The 12,942-nt window shown below is 39.9% G+C and overlaps 1 protein-coding gene across 1 annotated transcript in view; it reads left to right on the top strand.

Moving 5' to 3' along the window:
* The window catches only part of LOC122813725 (zinc-binding protein A33-like), a 139,409-nt gene extending 134,551 nt beyond the window's left edge, over nucleotides 1-4,858 (top strand). The window contains exon 6 of the mRNA XM_044086191.1: nucleotides 1,690-4,858. Within this exon, the coding sequence (XP_043942126.1) occupies nucleotides 1,690-2,234 (545 nt within the window). The 3' untranslated portion in view covers nucleotides 2,235-4,858. The remainder of the gene's footprint in view (nucleotides 1-1,689) is intronic.
* Nucleotides 4,859-12,942: the final 8,084 nt, after the last annotated feature.

The following is a 12,942-nucleotide window of genomic DNA, read 5'->3' as shown; positions in this document are numbered from 1 at the left end:
TATATTTGCCTTTATATACAGATGTATATTTTATATATATATTTTTTTATATATATATTGTTTATATATATAGTTTTCTGTATACATTTTTATAGACATGTATTTTTGCATACTGAAAAGTTTTAATCAGGAACAGGAAGTGATGTCAGCCCTATTTCCTTATAAAATGTGACTTGATTTTATTCAATGTTTGTTTTTTATGGTTTGACAAAGCTCTTACAGGGTGAAAGTGCTTATCAATAAAACAGCTTGGATTTTACTTGTCTTTGGCAGGGATTCAGTCATTGTTTGAACTAGCATTTATTTCTGCTGCTTGAATAAGCCTCAGTGACTGCTGGATTTATGCTGATTTTTGTTGTCGGCCTTGGTTTGCTCCTGTGCTTGGATCATTTAATAAACATTGTTCATTCATCTAGAGCAGTGGTTTTCAACCTTTGTGAGGCCAGGGCCTGGTAAATTCTTTTTTTATAAGATGAGGGCAAATTTACTCATAAATACCTTTCCAAAGCAGGAGGATGTCAAATTGTCAGCAAAACACTTTATCACATACACATGCCAAATATTTATATTTACAAATTATCTGATTTAATGAATATAAATGTACAAATCTCTCAATTCTAAACAATAGTTCCAATGCTAACTTAGCATTTTGAATGTAAAAACGCAGCACTTTAACAGTTAATTCCACATTTAATGGGATCTGTAACTAAAGAGGTTGCTGCTAGCAAACAACTTTATATTTCATTGTTACATCTGCAAAGTGCCTGTTGCCCTTGAAGAGTAAATTGCCTATGTTACATTAAAAATAATAAGCTAGTAATATTGCAATAGTGAATGGATGGCAAACTGACGAGGTCCATAGTTACTAGGTATCTCCATCAAAGGAGGACATTCTCAGGACTGTAGCATCCACCCCCTTTAAAAGTACAACATAATACAGTATCAGCAATCCATGTATATACTGTGGGAGTAGAACCCACAGCCTTCTGCAGCAAAAACAGATATGCTACCTGTTGTGCTACTAACAATCCAAACAAGCTTGCCATATGCAGCACTAAACTTCTCCTTGTAAAATCCACTTGACACTCAACTGTATCTCTCAACTTTGCACCACAAGAAATCTGGAAAAAGCTAAATTTATTTGGGGGGGGGGGAGACAAAGGCTCAAAACCAGGAACACATTTTAAAAGTAGCTTGTATAATCTTAGAAAGTTGCTAGGATAAAATGTTGTGTTGCCATCTGTTTCCTGAAAGACTGGAAGACTGAAACTTAAATGGTTATCATTTAGTGAATTCAGTTCTCACTGATTTGCCAGAAAACCACAAATTTTAAGAGGAACAGACCAAAAGTATGAGCCGGACATTCCAGACATTCTGTGAAAATTTTGACAGTTGAGAGCTATGGACTCAACTCCTTTAATCACAAATGGTAGTATGGGTATTGAATTCAGACTCTTGCTCCTTGTATCTAAGGTACACACACACACACACACACACACACACACACACACACACACACACACACACACACACACACACTCGCTCACAAACTGTAACTGTGTATTTGTGACGATGTCATTGTCACTCACATTGTTAGAAAATGTGTAGCACTTTTTTTTTTAACTTTCTGTCATATTTTCTGCTTGACCTTGACACTGCAAACAATTACATATTTTATTTTATTTGCAGTACCATCTTCACTTTTGCTGGATCCTGAAACTGCAAACAGCCACCTTACTATTTTTGAAGACCGTACTGCAGTGAGCTACAGTTCTACCCGTAAGCAGTATTCTGACAACCCAAAGAGGTTCTTCGGTCAGCTTGCTGTGCTCGGATGTGAGGGAGTCAGGACTGGAAAACACTACTGGGAAGTGGTAGTAAAGAACAAGAACGAATGGAGCATGGGCGTTATCAACGAATCTATCGAAAGGAAGTTTAGCCCACAGAAGAAACCTGAAGAAGGATTCTGGAACTTGTACCTTAGGGAATATGATGTATACAAGGCCATGGCTTCACCCCCTCAAATTCTCAGCTTGCCTAGGAAACCCCAGAAAATTGGGGTGTATTTGGATTATGAGGGAGGGCAAATCTCATTTTATGATGCAGATGACATGTCACACCTGTATACATTCACTGATACCTTCACTGAGACATTGTATCTGTACCTAAACCCGTGTAATAATGAATTTGCTCCTAACTTGGCCCCCCTGAAATTGTTTCACTTAAATCTGTAGGAGCAGTTGATAACTTCATTCATTTATGCTGGGCAAAACTCTGATACTGAAGCATGCTGGGGGCATTTGGCCTGCAAGCTGCTTCCCTAGAACTATCAGCTGTTAAACACAGAAGTGCACAGCATGTTATAATCATTATGATTAACTTGTAAAATATCCTTTTTGAGCCCTTTCTACTGAGAGCTGTACAGCTGTCGTTAATCTCTGCCTCTACTTCCCCAGACCTTGCTTTACTTCTAAGTGTCTTGAGTACACATGGACCTTTGCTACTACTTTCATTTTCTGTACAAATGCATGAAGGCTGTTGCAGAAACCCACCACCCATTGTATGAAAAGTTACTTCCTCACATTTCTCCTAGGTATGCCTTTCAATGATTGTATCATGCATTCATACCAATCAGTTCCATTTTTATACAACATATTTTTGTCATGTGACTTTATTTTATTTATTTAAATTAAATAAATAAAAGTAAATGTGACTTTATACTACCTTTATTTGAAGATCTAATTCATACATTGTGCTTTAGTTTCATTATATGCATCATGAGATTCTTTGTGTATGTGTCACATTTTTGGAGCAGGTTTATTACTATTTCATGTGCCCTATCCAATCTGTTGTCTATAATGCTCTAATGCATTGCTCAAGATGGGTGAACTCCAGTTTTGTATCTGGCAGGGATCTGGTAGGGATGCTTCTCTTCTCTTTGTTAAAATTCTTCTAGCCCTGCCACTTGCTTTATTATACAGACTGGTCACATTAACTTTATTGGCGATGATTACATGCAAATTTTACTCCTGCTTATGTTTATCAGTTTTGTGGCATTTGTTGTGTTCCTTACCCCAGAAGTGTGGTTTGTGGGTGGTAGAACTGTTGTATTTCTTTATTCTTTATCTTGGAGTCATTTATTAAAGCATTAGTAAAACGAAGACCGGGCTTAGATGCTAGAACTTACCACTATTGTATGTGACTCTTCAATTTCACAAGAGTGACTCATGCACACGAAAACTGGGTACATCCCCTACATTTCACATCAAAAAATATGTCCCTGCACTTGTTCAACAGAATAGTATTTAAAATTCCGATTGACAGTGATCTCCCAATATCATCTGACCAGCCACGTTCTAGAAGTTCATAACTTTTTGTATGATTTTCTTTATCGTACCTGCTTTACATACTGTGCTCATTACCAGATTGGTTTATACTGAGAATTGGTGGTCTTCCAGGGATTACTGTAATCAGTACTCTGCACTTGATTGTCTTCCACGGATTACTGTAATCATTATTCCACATTTGGTTGTCTTCCATGGATTACTGTAATCAGTACTCTGCACTTGGTTGTCTTCCATGGATTACTATAATCGTTACTCTATACCTAGTTGTTTTCCACAGATTACTGTAATCATTACTCTACACTTGGTTGTCTTCCACGGATTACTGTAGTCATTACTCTACACTTGGTTGTCTTTCATGGATTACTATAATCATTCCTCTACACTTGGTTGAGAATAAAGTTGATTCTTTGACTTTGTTTCCCTGATATTAATCTGATAGCTTTTTCTCTTACAAATCACTACCAGTGCAGTTTCTAGTCGCGTGATGGCAGAGATTTTGTGGGTGGATTTTTGTCTTCTTTTCTTTGCTTTTCTGCATATCTGAGTGGCCATTGCATTAATATGTAAGTATTGAGGTATGGGGGAACAAGTCCCCTACATAAGGGGTTTGCCTTTCTGCAAAATTTTTTTTTTTTTTTTTTTTTTTTTTTTTTTTTTTTTTTTTTTTGTATGCTTTGTTGAGTTGTAGCTTTGATCAGCATATATAGGCCAGCTGAAGCTTCTGTGATAATGGAAGTTGCAATATTTATTTTCTCTGTTCATGTTTATCTTTTAAACAAAGATATTACCACAGTTTAAAAAGGCATCAGACAGTAAACTGAAGTTTAAAACAAACAAAAAAAAAAGATGTTCCTATTTTTAAGGAACTAACACTTGACAACTGAAAGTAGAGTTTGTTTTTAATGAAAATTTAGGTTTAAGAATCTTGAATTCATTGGAAGGGTTTGCTTTGAACATGCCGAGTTCTTCATTGTAGTTGACCATTCATCCTCTGCAGAACACTCTGAATAGTGTATCTATTGTACATTCATTACAGAAGAAGAAGACAACACCAAGAGTGGTGCTGAATGCCCATGACGATTGCAGTGATTTTTGTTAGAAGAGTTATCAGACATTGTCCCAAAGGCTGAAACATTTTCTGCTTGCTTTTATGTTGATACTGTGTTTTCAGCATCTGCTGCATCTCTTATACTGGTGGAACAAATTATTTATCTTATTAATTCAGTTCAAGACTGAATTGTTCTTTAAAAATGACACTACATTATAATCCCTGCTGAGAACCTTTGCATTGTTTTACTTATTGCAGATGAAGAACACTGTATTTTTTGGCAATTAAATAAAGCCTCTGTGTAGCTAATTTCAAAGGACCAGAAGAAATGATATGCTGTTTCAAGACTTGATATTGAAAAAAATTAAGACAGCCCTCTATTTAATGACCGGAGTACCAGTCAGCTGATTGTTATACTGTAACATTAAAAAATAAATAAATCAAATATTCAAAGCTTGTCTAAGGAATGATATTCTGACATTTTACTAGTGCCTTTTTGCTGTCTTTCTGCCTCTGCTGTGTCACTCACTTCTTAATACTTTATTATTCATCTGTCATATCCTGCTAGGATGAACTACCAAAATATAGGCATTACTGTATATTGTATTTGTCTTGTTCCCAAAAGCTTATAAATGAGAACCATCTGTGGTGACAAAGCCCCCACCTCAAGCTTCTTTTTAGGATAACATATGGCAGAGCACTAACAATAGACCACTGAGCAATAAAACCCATTTGTACTCCCCTCTGGTTTCATGGATGATGTATGTTTTTCTTAACCGTATTTTGGCAAACACTATCATTGTGATAATGTGGGACCTAAAATAGAAAGGTCTGTCTTATAAGTGAGCTTGGTTGGCAGTGTTCAGCTGGTTAAATAACGGCACTGATTAAACAGAAGAATATTTAACTTCCTAGAATTAATGACTATTTTCAGAAATTTGAGGGAAATTTTTGGGATTAAGAGAGCGGACAATCAAATTAAGACCAGAAGATAGTCTAAATGCATATTTGTCAGTAGATGTCTGTGTGACAAATCCGCTGTTGCTTTAACTACCTTGTTTCAGGTGTGTAAATAAGTACCAGTCTTGTACTGCTTTCCTTTCCGTGAGCCGCTGTGACAAAGATGGAATGAAGAAGAGTATCCCTCCGACTGGATGCAACTGTCAGTATATTGGTATCTCACAACGTCTACCAAGGATTTATATTTACGTGGGATATGATGTGTTCTTGTGGGAGGTTTTATACATATTAGGAGTAGCATAACATTAAATAGCTGCTTCTTCTAAAATGACCTTCAGGATATACCTGGTCGACTACGTCAGTGTTGCCAGATATGTGTCTACCATCCCATACGTACCCACTGAAGACTGGCAAGTCAGCCATACATTTTGTGACAAATTGTCAGAACTAGAGGGATGAGTACTAACAGTTACGCAGACTGAAATCCTTACTTCTGCACTTTCATATCGCCTTCTGATAAAATCCCCAGGTCATGCCTCTTGAACTGTTTGCTGGTCATGTTCTGTCTATTTGAGTGAGAAGCAGCGCACACTGAAAATTTTAAACAGTTCGAATAAACAAAGCCAATTGCAGGAAAGCTGGGAAAACCTGTTTTGAAATATTGCAGAAAGCTACTCTAGCATTTACTGGCAGAGAATAAAATAAAGCATGGACTTGTAGCCTTTTCTAATTATAACCCTGGCTCTTTCAGATCAATCACATTGTTTTCATCTTTTAAAAATACAAGAAAAAACACTGTAGCCTCTCATGTAGAGGCTCACATAGAAACCTGTGACTTGCTAACAAGTTAACAGGATGGAGTCCGAAAAGGACACACACACACACCTCTTAACAGATGAACTTTACAGGGCAATCGACAATGGAATGTGCTAATCTTTATGATCTCTAAGTCTTCTGATGTCATAGAACTTCAGCTTATAATCAATATGTCAGCTTAATCATAGACATTGCAGATTGCTTATTAATTATTTTCCCATAGTCATTTGTCTCTCCATCTAGTTGTGTCAGGAGTTTCTCTAGACTCTGTTTTAGGAACATTTTTCTTATTTTCCATCTATAGCAACTCCTTTATTATCTCACTAAGAAACAGTAATAGCATCTTATTTGCAAATAATATTGTCATCTAAGAATCAAATGGTTGTTTTAAATTACTTTATAACTCACTTTAATCATACTCTTATCAAGCTTATGAGGAACTAAATTTTAAAGTAAAATTAATAAAATAAGCGAAGGAATTTGGAACACATTAGAACTTTAACCTGGTTGAAGATAAGTAAAACATACCATGGCTTGAAGGCAAGAGACTAAATGTGAGTAAATGCTTTGAGTATTTGAGAGTTTGGTTTGATCTTGTTCTATCCTTCTCAGCTTGCACTCATAAGTTTGTGCATGCAGTAACTGGTATGCTCTAAACATACAGTAGTACTGGCAACTATTAAACTGAGAAAGTTAGGATGGTAATTTTTAAGGGCGTTCTTTTTCCAGTTTTGGGATACTCGCGTTCCATTGTTGCTACAACATCTAATAGAAACTTGAATGCTTTATAGTTACTGCAAAATTGCATCTGTGACTTAAAGCTTCATTAGTGCATACTCATCAAACAGGCTGGATGTTAACTTAAGAATATCCTTTCTTTTTGGTATATGCTATTTTATATGGATCACAGCAAATCTCTCTCTCACCTTATTTCCCTGAAAAAAAAAAGTCGACAAACCACTTGAAATGTTTGTCTGTTTTGCCATGGTGTTAACTATACCACATTATACAATGACCCCCCCATTAATATTCCAAAACGTGCATGCTGATTGGTCAGCGTGCACGTTGTAAATCAGAGATATAGTAATGGAAAAAGGTCCGGTCGCCCAGACATTTTCCATTAGTATAACTCTTTTTTTTTTTTTTACAGCAATGGAGAATGCAAGCGCAAGATCTCAGTTGCTTTTTACACACTGTCTTGCGATGTTAAACGAGTTATCTACACTTCAAAATGATTGCAAAAGTTGTGGTTATATAACATAATTTTACCAATTGTTCTCTTCATTATTTTTGTTTTATATTACATGATGATCTTTGCTTTATCACATTCCAAATACTGCTGAAGAAATCGGCATTACTTTTTTTTTGTTTCGTGTCTGAATGGAATTGGGTGATGGCATTTGACCTTCCTAGTCTTGGTAGTTTCACATTGCTACCGCCTCTGTTTCTGTGACACCACCCAACCCATGCAGAAGCTGTGCTGCTAGATAGATGTCCTTCGTGGTTCACTGTTGCAGTCATGACTGTAAGGTTCTTCCTGCCAGCAGCAGCAGCAGCCCCCGATCGGCCAGAGTCCCAAAGTCTGGATCGGGCGTCAGCTGAGGTCGCTTTTATCCTGACGTTAATGCGCCAGAAGGTATAAAGACCTCAGCTGACACCATTTCCCCAGTCTTTCTTGCCGTGCGGTGCCCTTTGCAGTTCATTGATGCTGGTCGGCCTGTTCCTGTTTGTTTTTGGATTTAATCCCAGACTTTTCGTTTTTAAGTACCCCATTGGGGAGGTCTTTTTCTTGCTCCAGTCAGATGTCAGAAAAAGTTAATAATTGTATTTCTTGTGGGAAGCAAATACCTCATAGGGATTTTCACTCTTACTGTATTCCCTGCCTGGGTCCTGACCACGACGTTGCTAATTGTGCATTTTGTGCTAGATTTAATCAGCGTACTATTAGGCATAGATATAACTTTGCCTTTTACTATTTTGGAAAAAGGTTTAATTATAACATGTCTTTGGATTCTTTTCTGGCTTCTGGGGTGTGTAAGAGGCGCAAGGATGCAGACAGGCCTCCAAGGTCCACAGCAAAGGATGTTACTCAGTTATTGCCAGTTGCTGGTTCGTCGGTCATCAGTGAGGCACCTTTGCAGCCCCTGTCATCCGCCTCTTTTGAACCACTTGCCTGTACCAACTCCAGTGTGGAGCTGATGGGGTCTTCAGAATTGCCAGGGACTGGACCTTCGGATACTGCTCCCTCAGTTGGGTCCGGAGCAGGTAGGCAGGTACCGGCTTCTGAGGGAGTTCTCAGGCCTTCGCAGCTTCCTGTAAATGTGGATTCAGTTTTACATTCAAAGACAAAGTCTAAGGCTCCAGCTAAAGCGAAATAGCAAGCACAGGCACCTTTTGATCAGGGTCCTAGGCCTCAGAGGCAGATGCTTAGGATGGTTGAAGATCTCTTAACTATGATCAGAGGTTCACATCCCCCTCCTGACAAGAAGCCTAAATTACAGTCCGATTATGATTCTTCAGACCAAATTTCTGTTTCTTCTGCTTCTTCCCTTGAGCAGGATTATTCTTTTCCTCCTTATGAGGATTCTGATGCTGAAGATTCCTTTCCTTCAGTCTCTCCTCCTGAGGATTATTCTTTTGGTGAAACTTTGCATGATATGAGGGTGCATTTTCACTGGGAAGGGCAGGGATTTTCTGAATCCAAGAAAAGGCTTAGGGATTTTCTTCTTCTCCCACAGCATAGGCCTCTGGCTATTCCCCCTGTATTTGACATTTGTAGATTATGTTTTTTCGGAAGCTTCTCTCTCTCCTGATTCTTTTCCCCTTGCTCCGGTCGAACCGGATAGGTATTACAGGGTTCCAGATTCTCACAAGTTTCTTTTTAAGAATCTTTCACCTGATCCGGAAACAATTTCTCAGGGTCCTAAGGGTGTTAAAGCGGCCTCTGCTAAAAATCCTATTCCCTCTGACCGAGAGTCCAGGGCTTTGGAGATATGGGGTAAAAAAGTTTATACTTCTGCTACATTGTCTATTAGGGCTTTGAACTGTCAATTTCATATGCTGAAGTATCAGCAATACCTTTTGTCTGTATTTAAACAAAAGATGTCAGCTGTTTCTATTGGTGCGGATAATCAGGAGTTACAGAATTTATTGCATGCTGTTGAACAGGTGGGTAAACATACCTTGCATTGTGGTTTTGATTCTTTGGAAGCTTCTTGTAGGGCTGCAACAACTGGCGCAGTTATTGGAAGACATGCTTGGTTAAAGGAACAAAGCTTGCCGGATCAGGTTAAAGCCAAACTTTTGGATGCCCCTTTGCAGCACGATGTTCTGTTTGGGTCCAAAGCTGCAGAGGTATTAAAGAAAATGGAGGACAAAGCCAAATTTATGCAGATGTTTAAGGATTTTCTACAGGTGCAACCTCCTAGATTTAGCAGACACTGGCCAGCTAAACCTTGGTCCTTTCCGGGCTCTGACAGGTCTCAGAGAGGCAGATTCAGGCGTTCCAGAGGTAGGGGACAGGCACAGACCCATTTTAGGAATAGGCAGTGGAGTGCCCGCTCTCCCAAGGGAGGTGAAGATAGTCTCAACCCTACCGAAAACCGTCTTTATGACTCTCCCTTTCTGGTTCCAGGAGCTCCTCTCCTGGAAGCACCTTTGGGAGGAAGGATTTCTCTTTTTTTATCAAAATTGGAGCCACATAACCCAGGACAAATGGGTTCTGGACATATTCTCAAGAGGTTACAGATTTCATTTCCACACCTTGCCAAAACCAAACGGTTGGCCAGATCTGCCAAATCATCAGTGGGCAGAGGAGCAACGGCAAGTTCAGTCCCTCCTGGCTATGAGGGCCATAGAATTGGTACCAAATTTAGAAATAGGGCAAGGTTTTTATTCCAGACTTTTCCTGGTTCCCAGGAAGGAAAATTCTTGGAGACCAATCCTGGACCTTTCTGTACTAAACACCTTCCTAGATATACCAAAATTCAAGATGCTCACTCTGCAGCAGCTGCTGCCTATGTTGGGCAAGAACACTTGGATGGTGACTGTGGACTTAAAAGAAGCTTATCTGCATATTCCTATAAGGCAAGAGTGCAGAAGGTACCTGTGTTTCAAAGCAGGCTCGAAGCATTACCAGTTCTCTGTGCTGCCCTTTGGCTTATCTTCTGCGCCCAGGGTCTTTACAAAGTGTCTGGCACCACTAATGGTGTTTTGCAGACAGAAGGGGATTCAAATATACCCTTATCTGGATGACTGTCTTTATTCAAGCGGACAACAAAAGACACTCTACTTCGGCATCTAGCTTTTGTGCAGCATCTTCTTCAGTACCTCAGTGAATCTAAAGAAATCAAATCTAGTACCCACATAACAGATTACTTTCCTGGGTGCTCTTCTGCGTACTACAACCCAGATGGCTTCCTTGACACCAGACAAAAAAGTGCAACTGGCTTCTTCTTTCTGACACCTGGCTTCAATGAAACAGCTGACTGCAAGAAAAATTCTGCAGGCTTTGGGTTACATGGCTTCCTGCATTCTACTAATACCATATGCAAGACTGCATATGAGGAAACTGCAGTGGTACCTCAAGAGTGTATGGTCTCAGCATTACCACAGTTTGGAAACAGTGATCACGATTTTGCCTAGTCTCCAGCAAGAGTTTCTTTGGTGGGCCGAAGCCTGTCTACAGAACAAGGGGAAGCCTTTTTGTCCTCCACCGACCAACCAAGTTCTGACAACGGATGCTTCAGATTATGCCTGGGGAGCCCACATGCACGGGAGATGTCTTCAGGGTGTTTGGACAAAGGAGCAAACACACCTGCACATAAATTTGAAGGAGATGCTAGCTGTACAGAATGCCCTGATAGCCTTCAGGGACCTTCTTCTACCAGGACAATTGTTGATACAGACAACACTACAGTGATGTGGTACATAAACAGGCAGGGGGGCTCTCACTCTTACCCCCTGTGCAGATTAGCCATGACTCTATGGTACACTGCTCTGACCTACAGTGTCAACTTAGTGCAATTCCTGCCAGGAAAAGACAGCACTCTGGCAGGCACATTGAGCAGACACATTTCGGATCCACACGAATGGATGTTGGATGTTTGGATATTCAGGATGATTATAAAGTTGTGGGGATGTCCGGACATAGATCGCTTTGCATCCCCTCAGAATCATCAACTTCCAACGTTCTGCACAAGGACCTACCACAAACTAGCATGGAAAGTGGATGCCCTCTCATTCAGTTGGAAACACCTCTCCGTATATGCTTTTCCTCCTTTTCCTCTTCTACCTCGGGTACTTCTGAAGATAAAACAGGACAGACCGCAAATGATTTTACTGGCTCCCAATTGGCCTCGGCAATTCTGGTATTCCACTCTGAACCTGGTTCAGGAGCCTCCCTGGATTTTGCCTCAGATCCCTCATCTACTGTCTCAACGGGACGGCCGGATACTGCACAATCATGTCAAAACTCTGAATCTAGCAGCCTGGTGGATCCAGGGTCTGTAAACACCTCTACCCTTTCCAAACAGGTAATGGATGTAATCCTTGAAGCTAGATGGCCCCGCATTAGAAAATCTTATGCGGGTAAATGGAAAAGATTTTGCTCCTGGAATCAAGTCCAGGGTGGTGATTCTGCTGTTCCGAACATTCCTCTGATTTTATAGTATCTGACAGAGTTGTTACATACGGGCCTATCTTTTTCGTCTGTAAAGCTTCATGCTTCTGCTATTTCTGCACATTACGATACGGATCCCCTGATTTTTTTTCTCATCCATTACTTAAACAATTTCTTAGAGGGCTAAGAATATTCGGCCCCCTATGAGGGCTCCTGTTCCCACTTGGGATCTTAACTATGTTTTGGAAAAATTAACCTAGTCTCCTTTTGAACCTGCAGCTTCCACGGATTTGAAATTTTTGTCTTGGAAAACTGCTTTTCTTTTAGCTATTACCTCTGCTAGAAGAATTTCGGAATTGCAAGCACTCATGGCTGTGGAACCCTTCCTTATTTTTCATCAGGACAGGGTATCTCTACGGACTAATCCCACCTTTATGCCCAAGGTGGTTTCGGCAGTGGCCTTGAATCAGTCTGTTCATTTGCCTACCTTTTATCCTAATCCTCAAAGTGAGGAAGAAAGTCTTTTGCACTCTTTAGACGTGCACAGGCAGCTTCGTTTATACCTGGACAGGACCAAGATATTCTGGAAATCTGATCAGTTGTTTGTCACTTATGCTCCTACTGTTCAAGGGAAAGCAATCACTAAGCAAACTTTTTCCAAGTGGATTGCCCTTTGCATCAAGTTCTGTTACTCTTATCATGGCAATCCAGTTCCTGTTAATGTTAGGACTCATTCTACTCGGGCTACTACTACTTCAGCAGCTTTTCTTTGTGGGGTTCCTACCAAGGATATTTTGGAGGCTGCTACTTTTAGTTCTGTACATACTTTTTCTGAGCATTACAACCTCCCTCTCTCTTCTAAATCCAGGGCCGGTTTTGCTTCTGCGGTTTTGCAAGGTTTTGTGACCGCTCCCTCTGTTTCTCCTCCAGCCACCCTTTCTTAGCTTTGGGACTCAACCCTACAGTCATGACTGCAACAGTGAACCACGAAGGACATAGTACAGTTGTGTACTCTTACCATAAATGTAGATGTTAGAGTGTGTTCATTGTTGCAGTCTGGGTTACCTTCCCTCCTACCCCCTCTCTTGTTTTTTCTTTGAGTATTATCTGTTATGTGGTGTTTTGGCTGATGAGGTTTTGGGCATGGTTTC

Source organism: Protopterus annectens, chromosome 10.part0, assembly GCF_019279795.1.
Source record: "Protopterus annectens isolate FY-2018-M chromosome 10.part0, PAN1.0, whole genome shotgun sequence".
NCBI classification, from domain to species: domain Eukaryota; kingdom Metazoa; phylum Chordata; order Ceratodontiformes; family Protopteridae; genus Protopterus; species Protopterus annectens.
The sequence above is the reverse complement of the archived record's forward strand: the minus strand, read 5'-3'. Positions and strand labels throughout refer to the sequence as shown.